The sequence below is a fragment of the Macrobrachium nipponense genome, chromosome 8 (assembly GCF_015104395.2).
Source record: "Macrobrachium nipponense isolate FS-2020 chromosome 8, ASM1510439v2, whole genome shotgun sequence".
In the NCBI taxonomy this organism is placed as follows: domain Eukaryota; kingdom Metazoa; phylum Arthropoda; class Malacostraca; order Decapoda; family Palaemonidae; genus Macrobrachium; species Macrobrachium nipponense.
In genome coordinates, this window is record NC_087203.1 from 37432956 (window position 1) to 37458193 (window position 25238).

The 25238-nt window shown below is 35.9% G+C and overlaps 1 protein-coding gene across 4 annotated transcripts; it reads right to left on the reverse strand.

Moving 5' to 3' along the window:
• Nucleotides 1–2050: 2050 nt before the first annotated feature.
• Nucleotides 2051–13295, reverse strand: LOC135222677 (uncharacterized). 4 transcript variants are annotated; one of them, XM_064260838.1, is made up of 4 exons: nucleotides 13149–13295; nucleotides 9580–9717; nucleotides 6636–6696; nucleotides 2051–3909 (listed from the first exon to the last, which is right to left on the reverse strand). In XM_064260838.1, exons 2-4 carry the CDS (start codon nucleotides 9685–9687, stop codon nucleotides 2399–2401), a joined length of 1680 nt encoding a protein of 559 aa, XP_064116908.1. In that variant the 5' UTR covers nucleotides 9688–9717; nucleotides 13149–13295; the 3' UTR covers nucleotides 2051–2398. The 4 variants fall into 4 exon arrangements, with proteins under 4 accessions (XP_064116908.1, XP_064116910.1, XP_064116909.1 ...); XM_064260840.1 differs by having other exon boundaries at nucleotides 6607–6696; XM_064260839.1 differs by lacking the exon at nucleotides 13149–13295 and adding an exon at nucleotides 13002–13142.
• Nucleotides 13296–25238: the final 11943 nt, after the last annotated feature.

The window sequence follows — 25238 nt, forward strand, 5'->3', positions numbered from 1 at the left end:
CTGTTGAGAATAATGCAGAAGCAGACAATATTTCTTTATTTAACTCGTTTCCAACACTTGACATTCGTTTGCCTGTTAGTATATTTTGGACATTCGCCCGGATAAGGTTTCACTTTTAATGTTATTCTGCAGTTTGCATATCTGGATTGTATCATATGGACTGTTCATCAGATATCTCTAGGTCATTATGACAGCTTCTTAGCCACGAAGTAAAACTGTAAAACGTTTACGAGAGATCAGACACCACACAGATGGATGGGATTATGTATTTGGTTTTATGGTAGGATGATAAAAACAAAAATTGACATCTTGTCATAACACCCTTTATTACTAAGACTTTCTTTGACATATATCACACTTTCAACATTTGGTCTTTGAATATGCGACCTGATTAAGAAAAGCATCTTGACTGTTATATATGAGAATGGAATAAATCACAAGTAATGCATAATATGAATGACAATTTTCATCTAGGTGTACTACAGATTGAAAACATTCAATGTATCGCAACTGAAAAAAAAATATACATTATGATACAGTATTAGGATGGGATAGTGTGGATTTTATGGTGTTGACAGTCAGGACACAAAAAATTTCGAGCTTATCATTTAAATCTTCCCTCACTAACATAGCACTTCAGATTCATTAAAGCCAACTTCGGTTTTCTTTCACTTCTCCTGCTCTTTATTTTATTTTATTTATATTTATTTATTGCAATTTGGTCCTCTCAGCGCTCATTCTCTTATCTGATTCTTCCATGATAATGTCTTAAGTTCCTAAGAAAACGTTCACCGAATATTAACAAGGAAACGAAAGAAATTTGATCATCATAATACTTAAGAAACGTTCAAGGTATATTAACAAGAAACCAAAGAAATGACATCATCGTAGTTCCTAAAAAAATTTCAAGGTATATTAAAAAGAAACAAAAGAAATGGCATCATCGTAGTTCCTAAGAAAACGTTTCAAGGTTTATTAACAAGATACAAAAGAAATAACATCATCGTAGTTCCTAAGAAAACGTTTCAAGGTATATTAAAAAGAAACAAAAGAAATGACATCATTATAGTTCCTAAGAAAACGTTTCTAGGTATATTAAAAAGAAACATAAAAAAACACCATCATAGTTCCTAAGAAAACGTTTCAAGGTTTATTAACAAGATACAAAAGAAATAACATCATCGTAGTTTCTAAGAAAACGTTTCAAGGTATATTAAAAAGAAACAAAAGAAATGACATCATCATAGTTCCTAAGAAAACGTTTCAAGGTATATTAAACAAAAGAAATGACATCATCATAGTTCCTAAGAAAACATTTCAAGGTATAATAACAAGATACAAAAGAAATGACATCATCGTAGTTTCTAAGAAAACGTTTCAAGGTATATTAAAAAGAAACGAAAGAAATGACATCATCGTAGTTTCTAAGAAAACGTTTCAAGGTATAATAACAAGATACAAAAGAAATTACATCATCATAGTTCCTAAGAAAACATTTCAAGGTATATTAACAAGAAACCCAAGAAATTACATCATCATAGTTCCTAAGAAAACGTTTCAAGGTATATTAAAAAGAAACAAAAGAAATTACATCATCATAGTTCCTAAGAAAACGTTTCAAGGTATATAAAAAGAAACCGAAAGAAATGGCACATCATCAGTTCCTAAAGAAACGTTTCAAGGTATATTAAAAAGAAACGAAAGAAATGACATCGTCATAGTTCCTAAGAAAACGTTTCAAGGGTATATTAACAAGAAACAAAAGAAATGACATCATCATAGTTCCTAAGAAAACGTTTCAAGGTATATTAAAAAGAAACGAAAGAAATGACATCATCATAGTTCCTAAGAAAACGTTTCAAGGTATATTAACAAGAAACAAAAGAAATGACATCATCATAGTTCCTAAGAAAACGTTTCAAGGTATATTAAAAAGAAACAAAAAAAATGACATCATCATAGTTCCTAGAAAAACATTTCAAGTATATTCAAAAAGAAACGAAAAGAAATGACATCGTCATAGTTTCTAAGAAAACGTTTCAAGGGTATATAAAAAGAAAACGAAAGAAATGACATCATCATAGTTCCTAGGAAAACGTTTCAAGGTATATTAACAAGAAACAAAAGAAATGGCATCATCATAGTACCTAAGAAAACGTTCACCGTAAATTAACATGGCAACAAAGGACATTACATCATCATAGTTCCTAAGAAAACGTTTCAAGGTATCCTCCACCTAATTAAGAAAAGCGTCTTGACTCTTATGTTTATGAGAGTGGAATAAATCACAAAAGTTAATGATAGCCATGAACAAATATTGCATGATATGAAAACATGCAGTATACAGCAACTGAAACTAGACAGTATGTCACTGTATTATGAAGGGATAAAGGAGATTTTAATGGCATTGACAGTCAAGACATAGAAAATTTCGACACATTTTATCAGGACACCATTTATGCTTGTAAACTTTCCGCTCGCACATATTACACTTCAAAACCAGCGAAGCCTGTCTCAGTTCTCTTTCACGCCTATTTTTCCCTATTACACTTAGGACATATTTGGCCCTCTCCATCTTCATGTTTTCGTCTAATTCTTCCATAATAATGATATCTAAGTTGCCAAGAAAGGTTTTACCAAATATTAGAAAAAAAAGATGAATAAAAAATATATACGACATGGTCTGAGTGTCATCTTGACCAAAGTCTCCTTTCAGATTTCGTACGTTAGCATCGAGAACTAATTTGATTAAATACAATGCAACAGTCACAAGTATAGACCCATCAAAAAAACTGAGAATTCTTATGTAATCTCTTCCAAATAAAAAGCCATCGTCAATATGAGGAGGCAGTAGGCGGAGCGCTAAGGCTTCATTCAAGTCCTCAACAGTGGGAGTTATGAATACATTGCGGTAACTTCTGTCCGTTTTGAATTGTATTACTGAAGAACATGTAATAAGTATTAACAACGTTAACTGAAATTCTATGAAGAAAAACTTTAAAGATTCAAGCACACTTGGAATGTTATCAGCAAATGACAGAGACTTTTTTAAAAGTGACCTGACGTCTTTGAAAAATTTCTCATTGATGCCCAGTACATTACCTCCCTTTGTTTTGACTTCAAGTGGCGGCTCCGAGCTGTCTGCCTCTTTATTTGCCTCATATTTCTCTCTCTCCTTTGCAAAGGCTTCCACCTTATCTTTGTCTTCAGCATACCTTTTACACGGATCATTTTCTTCTGCCTCTTCTCGAACCTCAGAACAAACCATTTTTCTGCCCACTTTGACGGCCATATTTCCAGCAAAACGGTTGAGAGCTGCGTATTCCGCATTGACCCACTTTCCGGCGCCGTCAAAACCACTTACACAAAGTCCTACTAAATCATCAGTAAAGTTTTTACACATAATGTCAATTGATTCCAGTTGCCTTTGCTTGTACGGGTTATCGTCAAAGGCCTTTCTAAATGCTTCCGTTTTCATGAGTAAGTGCTCCAAGATATATCCCTCCTGCTCAATGAAACAATCTTGTACATTATTAATTTCTGAGCCAATGTCAGCGTGAGCCTCTTGCGATTTTCTTAAACCTTCTATCGATTTCAACAAAAATTTTGAACTGTGTATAACATTCTCCTCCATTATTATGCGTATGTCTGTGAAAATTGGAGTCACTATAAAAGTCAGGATGCAAAACTTGAAGAGTTTTGCTTCGGTTTCTCTACACAGTGTTCCAATACAAAGCAGGGGGATTGTTGGAACAATAACCCACAGTACAGTGAAAAAGATGCACTGCACGATGAAGATGTCCTGCACCTCGTACCCTAGTATGACGTTGACAGTCAGCAACAAAGCAATTATTGAAATTAAACTGACCATCGACAGAAACATCATCAGCCTCTTCTTCTTGAGCGTACCTGTCAAAAAATAAATGACATATGAATCACTTGTTAGCAGTACCGGTGGGTTGTAGTTCCTCGTTGGACGAGTGGTTTGCGTGCTCGCCCACCGATTCGGTAGGCTTGAATTCGATTCCCCGTTCTGCCAACGTGGAAGCAGAGGAATTTGTTTCTGGTTCCTATAGCTGCGGAATATATAACCCTTCGGGCCAGCCCTAGGAGAGCTGTTTATCAGCTCAGTGGTCTGGTTAGACTAAGATATACTTAACCTGTGAGTTGTTGACGTGTACTCAACCTGTCTGTGACGTGTGTGCATATGTGTGTGTGTGTGTGATTGATAAGTAATCGATGTGTGTTTAAGACCTGTTTTACTGCGATGCGGACGCATCCTAAGAGAAACCTAAGCAAGCATGTAGCCATCTATCTGGCTTTAATTATAGTATAGTTGGTAGTGTGTAGGCCTGGTAATCTCGGGGCCAGTGTTCGCTCCCCGTTAAGGAGCGAATAGTAGGACTGTCAGTATACTGGATAGTTACTGCCATGAGTGACGTCACGGTAAGGTTGAGGTTACCTGGCTGATGTCCGCCCGAGAGGCAGTAGCCTGTGGTAGGACTGAAACCACCAAACTTCAACTTTTAACTTTAAAACGATAGCCGACCTTCCCAGTGGGTGGAACCAAGGTATATAGAATAAGGGAGACTCCCTCATTCTATATACCTTGGGTGGAACCTCTTGAACAATCTGACTTCGGTCTCCTCTAAATGAGGAACAATAATGTTCCACACATAACAACAGGGACAAGCAAGATCACAAAACTAATTGATTTAGTTCTCACAGGGATGGCTAAGGTATTTGTCTTAAATAATGATAAGGTGTAAATTTTATCTATGAAATAAAGCTTTAGAAAATTTACAATTGGAAAATGGAGCCATACAAAACTTTCATTAACTGATTAGTTTCCAAAACTGGATATTCGCTGTCTATTATACGTATTTTAGACGTTCACACAAAAATGTTTTAACTGTTAGTGTTACTTCATATTCTATCTTGTAGTCTTTTCATCAAATACCCATGAGTTAAACGAGGGTGGCCAACTCCAAGACGAATCAAAATTACCTGTCCTTTTTTAGTTTTCTGTAAAAGAAAATTATTGAGACGGCTTTGTCTGTCGTCCGTCCGCATGTTTTCTGTCTCCCCTCAGATCTTCAAAAATACTGAGGCCAGAGGGCTGTAAATTGTTGTGTTGATCATCCACCTTCCATTCATGAAATTTGGCAAATTGCAACCCTCTGACCTCAGCAGTTTTTATTTTACTTAGGGTTACAGTTAGCCATAATCGTTCTTCTTACACCGCCATATGTATACCAGCAACACAGGCCACCACTGGACCCTGGCTGAGTTTCATAGGCTCTGGCTGAGACCACTTACGGACCTTGGCTGACTTTCATGGGCCGTAGATGTACAGAAAACTCAATTGCGCCCAAGAAACTTTGGCGCATTATTTACTTGTTATATGATGAATTCCATATTCAAACATTGGACCTGATTGGTTTAGTATTCTATGGTTTTGCCGTTTCATTACTAGTTTCTTTTTTTCTGGATCTTTCTTTTGAATTGTCTACAACATTGTATGTTTTTCTTTGTAAGTATATTAAAAGGTTGATACTCTGTATTTATACCAGGTTTACAGATGATCAAAATTTACTTTGTAACTATTGATGTGTAATATTTCACATGTCGATACTACTTAGAGCTGTCAAAGTGTTTTAGAGCATTATTATGAAAGTGGCAATGCTCTTGCATTGCAACAAGGCCTGAGGAAGCCACATTGCAACTAAAAGCAATGGCTCCTTTTGGGGGTAGAAAATGAGAATTAGCCTGGTCTTGGAGGACCCCACGCTAAACGTGCACTACCCCGAAAGACACAAAGCATACGAGAGCATACCTACAAGATGCAAAATTCAAAAGGAGTAATCTAACATTTCCTATTAGTAATTACTTTGGGACACTTGAAAGACCTTTATAAATGGTGCCCCTAAAGTTTGTCTTGCGCAGAGCGGTGTGCTAGGTTCTTGATAGCATCCATCTGACAGCTAGCTGCCTTACTTTCTGCTGTATTAACTTTTTGTTTTTTTTATCTCTTCCGACATACCTCTCGAATTCTCTGATTTATCCTAGCTCCTTTAGGTACAGTTCCTTTTCTAGAAATGTGACTCGGTGGTTTCATTAAACTAGCATTTGATAATGCAATAATAGTAACCATGGGATAAGTGAGCTACAGGTTGAGCACTGCTAACTAAATCCAAGTGTGGAACATTACTCAGTGAAGTCATATCAGGAATGGTGCTAAAACTTATGCCTTAGATGTTTAAGGTGTATAAGGTAAAAACAAAACATATTTTTCCATCTAAAAACAAAAAGAAAAATATAAATATATTGAAATGAACAGCCTTTAATTTACTCGCATGCAAGAGAGACTTAAAATAAAGTAAGAACCTTTAATCACAGTAATATGATAACGGTACTAAATAATCTGTTTTGTAATTTATTTAACCTAATTATCTAATATCTTAGCATCAGTACCAGTAAATTCCAGCCTGTCAGTCCTCTCATGAGCATTATCCTTTCCAGGCTGCACACATTTATATAGTAAATGATGAAATTTGATCTTGTCAGTATATGGCATGGAAAAATATTATGGATGACCGTTGTTACCTGACTAAATTGAGCTCATGATCACAAACCTGATGAAGAACTCCCTCCGAAAATTATGTATTTCGTTATGTTGATGAAGAAGTTGAGTATCTGGTGAAAGAATAAAGTATACATTAAAATAAGTTTACCACCGTGAATATTGTAGTCTCATTGTCAACAATTTACTTGGCCGATTCTTGAAAATATCTAGAACTCTTCCTTCAGCTGATAAAGTTTAACCAATAATTTGAAACAGTAATATATCTGTTACCTCCTGTGATTTATAAATACACGTACAAAATTAATGGCTTTTCAAATTATTTGTGCCATCAAAAGATTTCTGGATAGTAATAAAGGAAACCTCCATGTTTTCTCTGACCTCAGAAGCATCAACTAAGTCCAAGCTTTTACATGTTTTCATTTGCATATGACGAAAAACAAGACAGCAATCACAACCTCGCCCTTTTCATGCACCTACACAGAAAACTCACCAATAGCTCGTTAAAGCCCCTTCTATACGCCCAGTTGAACCATTCAAATCTGACTTGCCCACATTCTCACACTAATTGGATGCTGAGGTCCCTTCATCCCAAAACTTCACTTCCCAGGTCTTTTCTCCTCAGTCTCACAATAAATGTTCTTTCAAATGTATTCTTTTCTCACTCGTAAAATACTCCTCCTTTCCAAATAACCAAATTATCTAAACAATGATTTGTCCCGATTACTGAATGATAGATCATCAATATATCTGACTGTACCTCTGTTTATATCCAGCTTCTTCCATCTACTTTCCACCCTGCCCTAACAATTGTCATAGTGCAACTGCTTTGTTTTTATCTTGTTGCATCTTTAAAACCTTTTCACTCTCAATTTCCCTTTCAGCGCTGAATGACTTCATAGATCCCAGCACTTGGCCTTTGGCCCGAATTTTATATTCCATTCCATTAATATATCTGAAGGTGTTAACTGCCTTCAGTATGACTGAGTTAATATTTTTATGTATGAAAATACAAATGAATATATAATGGCAATATTATGACTTTAAGTAGCACTCATCAGAGTCAGACTGAGACTGTTCAGAAAATTTGTGCACTCTCTTGAAAATAAATCTCTGATTTGTGATAATCGGCAGCAAACAAGCATATAATCTTTCTTAGGATATTCTGAATACACATTTGGGATTTCTGTAAGTCTGACAACTCATTTATTTACAATTAGTAATCACAGTTTTTTCTAAATATTTATTGTGTAGTACAAACCCATCAGCTTATCTTTGCAATCAGCACTCCAGTTGATACACAGTTTAATGAAGAACAACAACACTTTTGCAATTGACCTGACGTCTGTGAGCCCTAGCGACACCTACAATTGACAGTCATTCCACTATGTTGTTTGTACCAGCTGCAACCCGTGAGAGAAAGAAATCGAGAGGAGGGCCTTTTATAAAGACTAGTGAGTTTATATTAAAAAAATTAATTTTGATGTTTCCACACAAAAATTTTATTCAACACAGATCCCAGTTTATGCAGGACTTAATAGCTATTTTGGAGGATGGTACACTGATGGATAGCAAATTTTTGTGTGAGGGCCCTGAAGAAGGTGAACTGCTGAGTAAATTTGATCCAGAGACACATTTTTCAGGATAACAAGAGTTCGTGTAGTTAAGAGGGCTGCACTCCCTTCAGAAGGCAATACTACATGGTATGTGGACACCTCAGGGCCAATGGAGTACCTCAGATATGAGCTAACTCTCTCAGGTAGAATTTTACAGTGGCTTCTATTAGGTAGAATTTTACAGTGGCTTCTATGTAGTGTTCCTCTTATAAGCTGATGATATAAAAATAGTTTGTCTCATAACCCCTAATTTTAACCTCAGATGCTTGATCTTCTGGTGTGTTCCTATATGCAGCCTAAATCATCTCTCCCAACTTAAAGGAAATTGTTTTTCTAGCAACTTCAGATTTTGAAGCAGCTGATGTTAAAAATAGTCCCAGACCTGATTTTCTTAAAGATGTATGTTCTTAAAGTCCTGAGCAGAAAGTTGATAAGATCTGCTTATATTTTTGCTTCCACTGACAAGGCATGTATAAAAAATAGTGGAGCAGCCAGCCACTGAAAGGAAGTCTCTTGAGTCTTGGCAGTGAACCTGGGAACCTGAATATGACATATCACTTTAGATAGTATGGATCTCGCATTCTTGAGGTGGTGCACGTGCAAGAGCACAGACATTGCACACAAGCAGTTTTTTGCTGGGAACAAGCATAGATAGTGTGCAAGTATGTGCAGCATACAGGCACAGGTAATGCACGCTTACAAGCAGCAAACAGAAAAAAGTAGTATGTGCATGGCACTAGCAAGGAAAGGACATGAGCATACGCATGCCACTGAGATTACTGTATGAATCGTAACTATTTTATAGAGAATCCAGATTGTAGCCTAAGAGATTCTAAACAATCTAAGGTATGCTCTCAAGGGAAGATCCACTAGGCCCTGTGATCCCAAGGGTATGCAAAGGAGGAGTAGTGACTGCTAGCATAATGACCAGTGTATTAGTGGAGTTCTGGCTCGTGGTCACAGGCTTTACTTTCTTGTCAGCAGAGGAAGAACTGACGACAGGAGGAAGGGAGAAGACGGAAATAAGATTTCCTACTGCATTCATCCCCCACGGAAGTGATGAATGTGTGGATGATAATAGCCACTAAAAGACTTTCTAAAAGGTGCCTTATTGACAGATAAACAAAAGGGATGGAGAGGAGCAAGGGAACAAGACCCTCTGTGAAACTGGGAGTAGCAGGGACAGGTGTTCTCAGACTGAAAACACACAAAGGAATGACTGGCAATCATAGGTCTTGCTGGAGTTCCCAGATGTGTGGCCAATCAAGGGAGTGTTGTTGATGTTTTTCATTGTATGGAGCGTCTCTTGGAGCACTGACTACAAAGATAGGCTCATGCTACCTGGTGGGATTTCTATTAAAACAAAATCACTTTACTGACCTTAACTATGAGAGCCACCACCAATAAGCCCAAGATAAAATATTTTAGTATTTCTTGCAGCCTGGGGAAGTTTTGAGCTGCTTGCCCATCCATCGCTGGAACTGTCATTTTTTTACTGCACTGTGCGCTAAACTCTACCTGCAAGAAGTAATGCATGAAATTAGTTTTTCTAAAACTTCCCTGGGGTCAACAATTATTGCACATAAAAATGTACAGAATTTTAAAGATGATTTTTATTTTTCTTAGATAAGCAAATCGGAGCCTTTTATATGGGAATATTCCTGATGCAAGCGGGAAATAGTTATTGAAGCTGTGGAGCAATGTGGTTATAATTGATGAAAGCAGGTGAGTGGCACGGCACAGCCAGTGTACATGTCTGTAACCTGTCATTTTTTGTTATTTGGCAAACAAGGACTCCTGCTGGGTTGGTTCAGGTGAGGTTGCAATCAGAAGACCTGGGCTGTTTCTCTAGGAAGAGTAACCAAAAGGTTTACAGTAATTTGTATTTTCGTAGGTGTACAAACGGGAGCCTTTTATGTGTGAGTATTCCTCAGTGGGAAGTCCCTGCTCATCAGCCGGCATGAGGCGCTTTTTCCCTCGGCATCAGTGACAAAATGGTGTTGGTTGAAGTGGGAAATATGATAACCAACTCTTAAACTATAAAGGTAAATTGCTCAATGGCCTGCTGCATTTTCTTGTGCTGTAAAATAACTTTGGGCGTTCTGGAGATTTTCACCATGCGAGTACCCTCTGCAATATGACATTAAGCAAAAAATGGAATACCTATATTATTAATGAACAAATGGGCTCTTGTAGATACACTTCCAACTTTAGACGATTTTAGTGTTCACGAATTTTCAGAGGTTGTAACTTCGCAAAGTCATGATGCGATTGAAACTGGGATAACGTGGCCCACATTAAATGTTGCTACCACTTGCGTAACCTAACGCAAGTGTGATCATGTAAGATTCATTTAATGCTTTGACATTTTTCATGTAATTACCTTACCAATGAGGTCTTGCAGTATCTCAGTAGTAAACATTTATTACATGAATCATTTATTGACATTTTTAAGAACTGAAATTCGAAAGTAAAAATTTATTAATATATAAATCAGAAGAAAAAATCCCTAAATAAAGCATTAGACTGCAAAGAATAGTTGCGTATCTCAAGAAGTATTTCAAAGTTAAAATATCCACCAGATGTGTCTCCCCATATGGTACCGTAAATGGCTGATATATTAACTAAACTTTTTTTAAAAATTACTTCAAGGTCACGTTCATCCTCACCCAATGGGGGATTCAGTGTGTCATAGGGAATAATCCACTAAGTAAAAATTTCAATTGCTTTCAGAGCTGAAATAAAATACATCAACAGTACTAATTCTCTATCCTGTAACTTGGAGGAGAGAGAGAGAGAGAGAGAGAGAGAGAGAGAGAGAGAGAGAGAGAGAGAGAGAGAGAAAGGTATTGTTTTAACTTAGGCACCTCGTTAAAGGGAGTGAAATCGGACTCCCAAGGGAACAAAACCAATAACTAGTACTACAAGGCCGCCAAAATCAACCATAGCAGCAACTATTCATTGATTTATCCCAACGTTTAGTTTAGGCCAAAGTGCAAATAAGACCCACCAGATGCTGGCTGATGCTTTGGAGGGAATGGTCCAAGAGGAGACATCATGAAAATGGCTCAACAAAACTTCCATCTTGAAAGGTTTGACAGTAGTTCTATCTTAAATGAAAAAGCCTACCAAAGGCTGAGACAGGAAATGGAGAAGGAAAGGGTATAAAAGCCAAGAAAAGAATATCAGTGTTTTAAAAAGACACTTGAGAGACTTTTGGTGAAAAGAAGCTCCTGAATACGGCATGCGTCAGGGATCGTAGTCTCATGGCTTGAGTGTGATTGCACAAAACATTGATAAGAAGAGATCTGATGTCAGTGGCAAAGAGACACACTGAGGCCGAAAGTCCAAGGAGTTAACTTGCAAAAGAAGTGTTTCGAATTGCATGAAAATTGCCTCCAAGCGCCTTCATTAATAGAACAGTGAATTGGGTCATTGATACAAAAATGTAATAAAAATACTAACAAATCATCCCACATTGATTAGTGAAAAGTAATGAGAAATTGAAAAAAATACATCAGTTAAACTAAAACCCGAAGGAAATATTCACCTTCTCCAAAAATAATTAGGAAGTAAGATTATCTTATCTGTTATGGTCTTAAAATTACTCTCGGGCACCTGTCGATCACAATCTTATATCTGTAATTTGGACCTGAACTCGTAAATGAACTCTTGACATTTCACTCAAACTGCCGTAACGGCTAACACCAACATTGCAAGTTTGTTATTCAAACATAGCAAACTGTAACAGTTAGCCATATTATATCAGACTTCCAAAAAGCCCTTTTGAAAATCTAAAACGTTATGCATTGTTGAAATTTGCAACAAACAGCAATGAGGTCATCATGAAATTTCTGTAAAGTGAATTTGAAGTTAAATCAATTTAGAAGACCCAGAGAGATTGTGAATAACGTCTCAACGAGTAAAAACATCCATTAAACTATTTGTGAAGATATTTGAAAAGGCTAAACATTTTCCGGTTTGATTTTCAAGAGCATCAGAAAGTTGTCGTCGAATGCATGATCAAACACCCTCAACGTCATGACAGTGATGTTACTAAGTCTAGGTCCTTTGGCAATTGAACGCTTGTGTATGCCTTCAAATAGATTAAATCTATATCAATACGTACAGAGAAGCGTGAAACCTACATAGATATATGCATATTAAGTCGGTTAAACCTAGTATATACAGAAGTGGGTGAAATCTGCTTCAATAATGTAAACACCCGTAAAAGAGATCGCCTGTCAGCCCTCAACTTTTCTTTGTATATGACGCCCTCCGTTATGTCAACCTTAAATTAACCTGTAATTAATCTTTTATATCCACTACTTTACTGGTAATGAATGAAAAGAATAATGAATGCAGTAGAATACCTAAGCCGAAGAAGATAATTAATACTTTTTAAAGAGAGAGAGAGAGAGAGAAGTGAACGAGGTACATTTACAGATGCCACGTTAGTACTAGGCCTAGTTCACAGTTCACACTTTCACACCTGTTGTCAATTGTATATCGATGTCTCATGTATGAATGTGTTGCAGTTGTTGTTGACTGAGATAGCCATATTCCAGCACAGGCTGTAGCTCCTGGAACGGCCAGTAGTGTAGTAGGCCTACGCCGTGGCAATAGGCTTGAACATATCCGATCTTTGCAAAGCGCCGGTATAGGCATAGGCAGTTTTGTTTATAACCTGGTTGACTTATATCGAAATTAAACAGTCTAAACATGCAAATTAACAAACAGACAAAAGCTAGTATAGAGGCATCAGGCATATATTCTTATAAAGTATAGTCAATTAACCATACCTCTGGTTTGGCGGTTCGAGATTCGGAACAAAAAGCACAACTTCCAAACCGCTCTCTTGTTAATTGATTTTTTGTCGTTAAATTATGATCTCCAGCTCAGTCTTCATATCGCCTACAACGTATTTAACAAATATCTGTTGCACTAACCTATGTAGCTTCACTTATTTGCGAAGAAATTAATCCACTTTTGTCCCTTAACTGATGCGATGTTTGCCCTGGCGCCAAATCCTCTCGAATGCAAACGGCTCGGAAAGAATCGATGACGTCATCATGACGTCACAACTGGCTGCTAAGTCTAATCTCTTCTATTAATGAAATTAAAGAATAATTGAAATTAAAGAAAAATAAGGAAGAGTCTGGTGACTGTAATATTAACATGAAACTCCCTTGGGACGTTTTTTTCCTAGTCTTTCGCTGAATTGAACGCCTAACTATAATACTTCGGACGCTCAGATCAGACTGAACATTATAGTCCTTTCGTTAAATGTTAAATTATTATTCTCTCTCTCTCTCTCAGTGCCTTCCATGGATACCTATCTATGGCCACAGAACGTACATCATTTTGCCATAAAGAACCCAAGAGTTTTCGCTGAAATATAGAGCAACTGTTTTATTTGTTGGCATTTGAAGCTGCTCTTATCTAAGATAGTAGTAGCTACGATTGATGCGAGCTGCTGCTGATTATTATTATTATTATTATTATTATTATTATTATTTATTATTTATTATTATTATTATTATTATTATTATTATTATTATTCAGAGCAAACTGACAATGATTGCCGATTTTGTTAATAATTTATCGAGGAGGATGTAGGAAGGAATGTAAGGCGGCAATAGGTCTATTATAAGATTGCCGAATTTTTGTTGTTGATAATAAGGTCTCCTGTCAGTCTGTCTCTTACTGTATCTCTTTGTCTATACGATGTTTCTATGGAAGCCTCTGTTCCCGTTCCTGTCATCTGTTTCTTATAAGCAGTAAATTTGCAAACCTAAATTTAGTGATTTGCTATGTTTGTGGTCAAATAAAGGCATTTATATTATGTGGAATATATGAACTTAGGTTTTTCTTAATTTATTATATAGAAAACAGCTCGTATTTATGGCGTGTCAAGGTCGTACACACACACACACACACCATTTTATTGCACATGAAACACTTAAACAAATCACTTGTTCTGCATTTAATTGTTAAAAATCAATTTAATCTTTTCAGATTCTTTATCAGATGAACAATTTTTCCCACTGTTTAGGATACTAGAATATTTTTTCTTATATTATTAACAGTAATAGTCTCTAGAAGTTTGACTTTAGACTTTCTCGTCCATTGTTTTCCTTTCAATAAACTGAATAGTTTCTTTCATCAACCACCTATATTAACTTGTGTCAGGTAAATTAACATGGTTGTATTTTACTTTATTAACAAATGAACGCGATTTTATTGTGTGTAAACGCAATACAGTTTTCAGTTACTATTTATTATTTCTTAGTTACTTTAACCGTCAATAGATGTCCATAGCGGCGTTGTCCGCATTTTAAAAGAATTAGAAAACTTAAGTACGAAAATGTTACCCGCCCTAAAGACTGTCAAACATGTATGACCAACATGTTTGTTCATACACTGCCATAGACTGATAATATGTATGATCAAACGTCAGTACATTTCATTGAGGCGTGGAGGCATGAGCAAAAGGAAAGCTTGTATAGCTATTCTGCTGGCGCTTGCCAGCGAAGAAGTCGACGATAAAAACAAAAAGAGACGATTGTGGATGAAAGAGTGGTACAAGAAGAGATGTGAACTGTCTCATCAAATGCCCTGGGTGTTTATGAGCTACTGGTATCATCACCTGAAGACTATAGAAATTACCTTCGAATGGATCACGACACATTTATGAACCTGCTGACGATGGTTTCACCAATAATTGAGAAAAAGACAACACAACTCAGAGATGCTATACCAGCAAGTCAACGATTGTTATGTACTCTCCGATTTCTTGCAACTGGAGATTCCTTCGAAGATCTGAAGTTTGCGTGCTGCATCTCTCCCAGAGTCTTGGTAACATTGTGATAGAGACGTGTGACGCTATAGTGTCATCACTAAAAGATGTAATAAAGGTAAGGTAAAAAAAACAAATTGATGAATGCGTTATTTTATCATTTGCTCTTTTACAGTTGCAGGAAGCAGCTTATGAAATTAAAATAATATTTACCACAGGTGTAAGCAAATGTCATTGCATATCAGAGAGAGAGAGAGAGAGAGAAAGAGAGATAGAGAAAGAGAGAGAGAGGGAGAGTTTAAACAAAAATATAACAGTACTGTTTACCGGTATATACATAAAAACATAGTGTATGTAATTAATTACATGAATGGTATGAGAAATAAAAAAAAATTTCACCTTATGTAGGCTACTTATATTTCAGTTACTGGTACTCAGTCATATTAACTAAATTGTGGATCATTTAATAGATCCTCTATGGACCTATGTTCCTTGACAACAGGATGAGTGATTACTCTTACAGTGTTCATATGATCTGATTTTTGTACTGATCGTAAGAGTTGTGGTTCATTAATTTTCACCGAGTTCATGTTGAGTCTCCCGAGTCGGCCCTCATATAATATATCATTAATAGCTTTTCTAGCGTAAATTTGCTGGTTTTCTTCTAATTTTTTTAACTTCCTCTGCCCACTCTGTCCTAATGGATCCACACCCTCGTCCTTTTCAAGGTGCTTACAAGCTAACTCTAGTAATTCTATTTTTTTCCCCTCAGCAGCAACTTTTCTTTTCTTTGTGGATTTTTTGTGTGCCACATCCAGAGGTCCCTGGTACCTAGAAAACACGGGGAATGGTTGAAAGTCAATTATTACATTATATATTGTGATAAACATCATATAAAATCTTAACATTACAGACAAATGTCTTGTGTCAAGAAATTAACTAAAGCACGGGTTTTCACTCTCGGGTTTCTGACAGGGACGGATCCATGGGGGGAGGGGGGGGTGGGGGGGGGGGGGTATGGGGGATGCATCCTCCCACTGGTCCAAAAAAAGATTGTACTGAAGACCGACCCAAACTAAGCTTAATTAAACAGTCAGTGAGGATGTGATCTCCCTGCCCTCAAGCAAAAAAAATAAAAAAAATAATAATATATATATATATATATATATATATATATATATATATATATATATATATGTGTGTGTGTGTGTGTGTGTGTGTGTGTGTGTGTGTGTGTGTGTATATATATATATATATATATATATATATATATATATATATATATTTAGAGATTTTGTTTGTGAATAAAAACAAAATATATATATAAATGGAAGATTTTCCTCCCCCCACCCCCTCCCACAAAAAAAATTCTGGATCCGTCCCTGGTTCGTGAACCCCCAGGGATTCACAACATTTCCATTGGCATTTAGATGACTGATGAAAAAAATATCAAAGTTAATTCTGCAGAGAAAGAGAGAGAAAAAGGGGCCGGATTGTGTGTGTGTTCCTTTGATGATATCTTTAGTAGTATCATTCTATAATGAATTTGTAACCAAATTAACATTTAAAGGTATTATTTGGAAGATATTTATGTATCCTATTAATATTCAGAGATACCAGAGAGCGAGGAGGAATGGATGTCAGTGTCTGAAGAGTTTGATCGGAAATGGGACTTTCCTCACTGCCTCGGAGCTATTGATGGAAAACATGTTAAAATTACAAAGCCATATAACTCTGGTTCTTACTACTATAATTATAAAGGTACTTTTAGTGTAGTTTTAATGGCTATAGTTAATGCCAAATGTCAGTTCCTTATGGTACATATAGGAACAAATGGAAGAGTCTCAGATGGGGGTGTTTATGGAAACAAGATTTAGTCAGGACTTAACAGAGGATAAACTACACATTCCTGCACCAAGCCTCTACCAGGAACAACTGATCCTGTTCCTTATGTTTTAATAGGGGATGATGCGTTCCCTCTGTTGGAGAATATCATGAAGCCATATAGTCATGCCAATCTTACTAAAGAACAACAGATATACAATTATAGGGTGTCACGAGCCAGAAATGTAGTGGAAAGGACCTATGGCATGTTGTCATCTAGGTTTCGTATTTTACACTCGACAATCAATCTATCCCCAACTAAAGTGTCCAAAATAATCCTTGCATGTTGCTACTTGCATAATTATATGAGTGGAGATGGAGAACAATATGTAGAAAGTATCAGTAGAAGGCAGCTCATTCCTTTTGAACCAACTGTTCAACAGTCTTCATTGTCAGCCAAGGATGTACGCAATAAGTATTGTCAGTATTTCAATGGCCCAGGATGGATGCCCTTGCAAGTATGTAGGATCACATGGAAGTTATAGCTGAACTAGAATTTATATAGCTTGATTACATATTGTTTAGGGTAGCTGTGCATTATGTTCTCGTACATGGTACTCTTGTGCTTTACAAATCTAGCAAATTAGCTAAACAGGTGTAATTATTTGTGCATTGTTGTAGACATACTGACAGTACATATATAATACATTCACGAAGTCTAATACACTGGAAGCTACATTAATAATTATGTAGACCGCAACCATGATTTATTTATTTTCATTATTTGATGTACTATCATTAAGATATGTGATTCTCTACACTGACAATTACCATTATCTCTTGATAACATCAGGTTTTATCAGATATAAATTGATACTACTTGGATATACTGAAAGTGTATCTGTATCTACAGAGTGTACAAAAAACTACCTAAATATATATACATTGCATTAAATGTGTTTGAATATTTCCTCACCTCTTCATCAATGTCTATTGTAGATATCCCTTCTTCCTGAATTTTCCTGGTCTCGGAGAAAAGTTTAGAGCACCGAAAAACCATAAGGAGGGTACATACATGTCTTCAGTTGCAGCACCAGATTTCTCACTTTGAACCACCTTTTTTAATTCTCTCCTGTAGCTAGTACGAAGAGAGTTAATTTTCTTTGGTATCATATCCTTGGTGGCATTTGGGATGTGTTCTCTCAATTTATCAAGCAATTTTTGCTGACACTTTGCCTTTTGTGTCCTATTTTTGTATTCCTCACTTTTAACCTTCCAAAGACATGGAAATGATTGATAGAGTTCAATGAACTCTATCCAAAATTCTTGGTTATCTTGTGTGTTCGCCATGGTTGATGGTGACCAAATGAGCATGTATGATCAAACACCACTACAGACTCGTCAAGCATGCTGGTCAAACGTCTTGTTGGACAAGCTAGCTTCAAACTGCTTGTTCAATCCTTCAAACAAGCCTCTACATTCTCAAATTGGATTGTCCAATGCCAATTTGATCATACATGTATGATAGTCTGTAGGGCGCTTTATGAAACCATGAAACAGACCAGATGATTAAAAGTTTTTATTATAAATATGAACTTGAAGTATAATAGAAACCACACAGAAAAGTTTAAATAATATTTCATCCATTTTTAGACGATTTCCCTTTTATTTGGTGTATCTAAATTGTTTATTCTTTGGACTTACTCCAAAATCACTGTATTAATTTACATTTAAAGAATTTCGGTTAAGATTGTTGATATGTCGTCACAACGAAAAAAATAATGTTTTTTAAGTCACGTGACTAAGCTTAGCCAATGCCTTGAGCCGATGGCGAGCTTGTGTCGTCATCGGCAGTTGGTGTAGTTGGGATACTTATTTGTTTTCCGTTATACCTGTACTAAATTTACTCATTAAGTCAGGAGCAGGTAAATAGTTAATTAATTAAGAATTGGGTTAAGATGCCGTGTAAATTTTACACTCCCAAAAAAGTGTCATAAACGTTTAAGTAAAGTCTGGTACATGTGTCATGTATTTCCATTAGGGAAAGAGAAAGCAAAAATTATAGAACAATCTGTTTTCCGGTATTTGTGGTGTGGAACTTACCAACCAATTAAAAGGGATTCCTTGTATCTGCCAAAAACAGAAGGTGGTATTGGGGTTATTAATGTGTTTTATAAAGCAGCAGCTATTTTAACAAGTACATTCTTGAATATTATGTTATCTGATAGTTATGGACGAGAATTAGCCTTATATTACACATGCATTAGAATAAATTTGTTGTGGGTTGTAGAAGATTGCCTTAATATGTCTTATGTTGCTACTCCTTTTTATAATATCATTATTGGTAATGTAAGGAAATTATTAAGAATGCCTAATTTTCCATACGTCAAAAGTAAGAATATTTATCAGTATTTGATGCCAACCCATAAGCCCATTGTAATTGAGAGATACCCGTTGCATAATTGGGGTAATATATGGAGTAACCTTGTATGCAAATTCGTTGACCCCTATCAAAGAAGTATTATGTATAGATTTTGTATGAATCTTTGGCTACTAAGGAAAGACTGAAGATATTGAATATTGCTGATAATAATTTTTGCAATAAATGTATGGAAAATGAAAATCATCTGCATATTGTCTATTTTTGTAAATATGTTAAAAATATTTGGATGTGGTTCCAGAATTTCATTGAAGAAGTATGTGATATAAAAGTTCAGTATCCAATAAAAGTATTGATGTTGGATTTCGATTATAAAGAAAAGAAGAAGAACAATACATTAAGTATACTTATTATTGAGTATGTAAATTGTTTGTGGTACAGCAGAGAAGAGGTGTTACAAAGTCAAATAATTTCAATATTAAAATGTAAAATAAAGTACACAAGATGGGTATTATCAAATGCATATGAACTTGGAAAACAATTCACAAGTAAGTATGTGAATAATATTTGAATTCATATAATTGATGTACTTAATATGTAATATTATTGATATAATTATGAAAATTTTGTAAATAATTAATTGATAATTGTAATAAGATTTTAATAAAAAAAAAAAATAGACTGATTACAGTTGCATTTTATACTATATATTGATGACAGTTACATTTTATACAATAGACTGATGACAGTTGCATTTTATACCATAGACTGATTACAGTTGCATTTTATACTATATATTGTTGACAGTTACATTTTATACAATAGACTGATGACAGTTGCATTTTATACAATAGACTGATGACAGCTGCATTTTATACTACAGACTGATGACAGCTGCATTTTATACTATAGATTGATGACAGTTACATTTTATACAATAGACTGACGACAGCGGCACTTTATACTATAGTGATGAGTGTTGCAGTTTACACTATAGATTGATGACAGTTGCGTTTTTTACTGTAGATTGATGACAGTTGCGTTTTGTACAATAGTCTGGTGACAACTGCATTTTTGACAGTAGGTTAATGCCAGTTGCATTATATACATATTAATGACAACTGCACTTTATACAATAGATTGACGACAAACGCATTTCACACAACTTCATATGCAATATACCATGATAAGTTTGACCTTCTAAAAAGCAGGCGATATTTATTTCTTTGTGGACGAGAGGCTTGGGCAGATAACTCAGGACTGATCCGTGTAGCAATATAAGTAACTATAAACAACGTATGTCTATGTATAATGAAATAGCAATGATAAAGGTAACAAATTATCGTTGAGGTTTCAAGAGTTTCCGTCCATTGTGTCAAGAATTATTTAATGAAGTAAGTTATGTATATCTCTATTTGTAAAAATTTATATATAATGTATAATGTTTTGAACATATATTCACAAATATTTAAGGAGTTGTGGGTGGCATGAACAGGCAGGCTCATATTCATTTTAAAGAATAATGTACCTTTTTCGCTCATTTGACACCCTGTTAGGTTGGAATTATATTTTGTTGCATAATCCAGAATCATATATTGTTTTCAAATGATCGGAAAAGTTTTTGTATAGAGAACTGTAGCTGTTAAGTGACTTGTATGTTTTCATGAGTCTTGTACACACATGCACTTATAAATGTGACTTATTTGATGTATGTGTACATTATTACATACTTCTATCTTTAGCTTCACAAGCACTTTTACTTGACTGGTTTGGTAGCCTGTCAGTGACATCGTTTTTAACCTTTGGCTTCCAGATTTGTTTGTTAAAATGTTTTTCTTTTTTCTTTGTTTTTTTTTTTTTTGTATGTATTGTTGTTGTTACGTTGCCTGGAACCAGCGGTTATTCAGCAACGGGACCAACGGCTTTACGTGACTTCCGAACCACGTCGAGAGTGAACTTCTTTCACCAGAAATACACCTCTCACTCTCCTCAAAGGAATACCCTAGCATCGAACTCGCGGCTACCGAGGTGGCACATCAACACCATACCGACCACGCCACCAAGGCACTAAAATGTTTTTCTTTCCTCATCATATTCATAATTTTGTAGTTATTCCCGATTTGAAAGCCTAATTGTAGTTACATTCTCGACTTTGAAGGACAGTATTTCTAGGCTTTCCTCCTTAACTCTGTTTTTGAGCATAGTTCCTCTATATTTTCATTTGGTTAGAGTGCAGGGTGGTGTCCTAGAAGTGTTCTTGGCTTTTATTCTAGGAGGAGAAGTGACCTTTCTTCCTCCTCATCTTTTTTCTCCTGTCAGGGAATTATGTCGCCCTCCGAGCGGTCTTTGTATCAAGAGGGATTTACATAGTCAAAAAAGTATCCATGTTACATGGTTAAAAAAAAAATGGGTGGAAAGAAAGTGTTCCTCTAAATCCAAAAACAAAATGGGTGGAAAGAAAGTGTTCCTCTAAATCCAAAAACAAAATGGGTGGAAAGAAAGTGTTCCTCTAAATCCAGACTCCAAATATGCAAGCGCTGCAAGCTTAAATTCGAAATGTCAGATATGTTTTGAACATGCCAAAAAGGATTTCATTATTTATTGTGCAAGCAAAGCCTTATTTTGCAAGCAAAGCCCTATTTCTCTCTGGTGATATTAGTTCACTCTCAACGTGGTTCGGAAGTCACATAAAGCCCTTGGCCCCGTTGCTGAATAACCACTGGTTCCATGCAACGTAAAAACACCATACAAACATACAAAAAAGCCCTTTTTCTGGTATCTCCTTCCTTGAAAAAATAAACTCGACTTTTGACAATAATTTCAGCGCGTTTAGTTGTCACCTTCCCACGCCTACCAAAGCAAATGTGCTCGAGAAAAGTTTATAATCTCTTGCCTGTGCCTGCGAGTCTCTGATGGATCTAATTATTCTCTATAGAACAAAAGTTCATGCTATGTGAAGTCTCGTACTTCCCTAGTCCAGCCAGAATGTGGTGATTGTTCTTGGTGGTTATTAAATGGTGCAACATTCTCTTGTATGTTTCTTTTTAAATATTTGCTGCATGACTTTTAACTTGGTTATTAGTGGTTATTAGGTATATATATATGATGACCTAATTTCTTTGGATCAAATTCCGTGGCAGTGATCAAAATTTTGGCAGTTTTCACATGTTCAGTCTGAAGATTATGTTGGGGGTTTGTTAATCTACTAAATCAGTGCTGCTGCTCTTGATAGTAAAGTTGATTGCTAAACTTGGCTTTGTTTTCTTCTTTGGGCCTTTAGTTTTGAGTTTTCAGGAAGGTCAACCATTTATTAGTACATACTGTTAAGTTTATTGTTAAAAGGGTTGCTATTCGCTGAATATAGATGGGGGGTTGCCAAAACTTTTGTTGACTGCACCAATATTGCAGTGGTGACTCGTGCTCTCATTCAAGTTCAGCAGCTTTAACCTAGTTGTACCAGTTCAACAGGAAACAGTTGTCTTTATGAAGTACAGTGAGGATTTACGTATATGTAAATTGCAGTGTGGTGGTTTATCCTGCAGATATTTAGGTTTTGGCAGTCTGACATCAGTTTTTTTTTTTAAACCTAATTTGAAGGTTATTCCTGAAATCTGTGTAAGAAAATTGCTATGAAATTTTCTCCCAATCTTTGTATCTTGTTTTTGTTTTAAAATTTTAACATTAAGAGCCATGGAGCACAGATCTGTTTGTAATTGGTTAAGGATAGATTACTAGTAATGAATATACACTGCTGAGGAGATAAATGCCATGCAAACTTAACCAAGTCGAAAAGCAGTAGATTTAGGAGTTGAAGAGTGAGAAAAGAACAACTAGAAGAACTGGAATTTCATGGAAAAGAGGATAGTACATGAAAACAGATCTTAAAGAAATTGCACCCGGCTAAAGAGTGAAACTAGATCCCATAAATAACATCTAACCCTGTCGAGGGGTTAGATGTTATTGTTGACTAGTGAATAGTATGAGAAACCTTTTGTGATTTGTGGTCCTGGACCAAGAGCAAAAGCTTAATTTTTATTTTTTCATCAATATTCAGCGAGAAAATTTGTTTTTAATCATTAATGTGATCTTAATAGCTGTGGTGCGAGTTGTGTAGATAGTAATTTTTGCTTTTTAGGTCAATTCTTGTTATTGTTACTCATTAGGGTCAAACAAGCAACACATATAATGACTTCAGTCAATTACGGAAATTACTAACTACCAGATTCGTTTAAGAGAACTCAAGACCCTTTCTCTACATAAAGAATTCATTGCGTTGTGTTACAAAGACATGAAAGGACATACTATATTCTATTGTGCTTTGCCCCCAAATTATTACTTACTAGTTTCATATGAAGTTCTTGCCGAGTTCGGATTACAATAGGCACGGGTAAACCACGATACCACTAATATATATTCAATTTTACCCAGTCACGGAATCCCACGCACAGATATGCATATCCCTAGCGATTTATCCCAATCAAGGCAAATTAAATAATATATGATATGATACTCATCCAAACTTCGGTAGTTAATCCATCCACTTCATTAAATGCTGGGAAGGAACGACATCGTTAACCGAAGTGAAATTCTATTCACTCTGATTAAGTTTTCCTGTTACCAAACCAATGTTAAGAAGCGACTGCCTCCGTTCTCTTTGCTCACTTCTGTGTCGAAAATAATACGTTCGCTCTCTCAGACTCTCACCCAAACCCGCAACTTCGGCCTCGTTCGCTCATGACAAAAGAAACAACAAAACGAACGAAGCCACCAAACCAACACGAACGGAACGAAACTATCAAACAACTTACATCGCATTGTTAACCAATTATACAAACTATTCACAGGACAATATTCCTTGGTAACAATGCTTATTACAATTAAATATAAATAAAACATTCATTTGTACACACACCTGGACATTTCCACTTAACGCCATGTAATATAAAGGAACATTTTCCATACACAACATGAACAGATATTAAAAAAGAATTGACTTTCCATGTCGTTATTGTAAGTAACGACACTTGTACTTAGTTATAGTTTAGATAAATCATCATAGATAATTTTGCATACGGAAAAATGGTGGTACTGAGATTTTAAAATGTTTTTTTTTCCCCTTTCAGAATGAAGTGTCCTATGCAACGAAGTCGCTCCATAACATGGTTGATGCTTTGAATCACATCCTGGTCATTGTTAAAGTTCCAGTGCCTGTCAAAGATTCTTGAGGGAATAGACTGCCTATTGACAGAGCTTATGAAATCATTAGGATAATTGAAGATTGCTGATGTTATGGAAACAGGCCTCAAGCCAGCACTGACCATTGCTCCTTAAACAATTCCTTTATGGCTTACCAGAAATGTAGTATCATTTTGCATGTATATTTACCAGTGCCTTGATAAATCTCCATGATAAGCAACTCTTGAATTCTTGAGACTTGAGTTGCATTGGTTATAATATTTGCAATACGTGTTACGGATAATTATGCCTTTACCCTCTGTGCTGGCAAAATTTGATTAACTCGAAATATTTCAGTCCAGTAATGAGGATGATAACAGCATCATATTGTTTGGAAATCCAACACAAGAGATTTTCTCTCCAACAGTAGTTTACAAATGGTCTTCAATCAAGTCTTCAGTTAGCAAATCTTGTCTGGACTATGCACTTTAAAAATCATTGCTAATGTGTTTGTGTACAAAAGTCTAATAGTACTTTATAACTGCTGATTCGTGATTTATAAAACTATGCAAGCCTTTATTAGTCCACCAGCATTGCATACATCCGTTGTAAGCTATGTATGGTACAGGATACAAAACAGTACATGGTAACAAAATGACACACAGGTCATTGTGGTTAACAGCAACCGTAGCTACATATGTTTGTTTAGACTGGCCTTGTCACATCCTCACATCCTTTGCTGTCGATTTCCATTGACGGACCTGTGTTTGTTTGTATGATGTTTTTCATTGCGTGGAACCAGTGGCTATTCTGCAACGGGACCAACGGCTTTACGTGACTTCTGAACCACGTCGAGAGTGA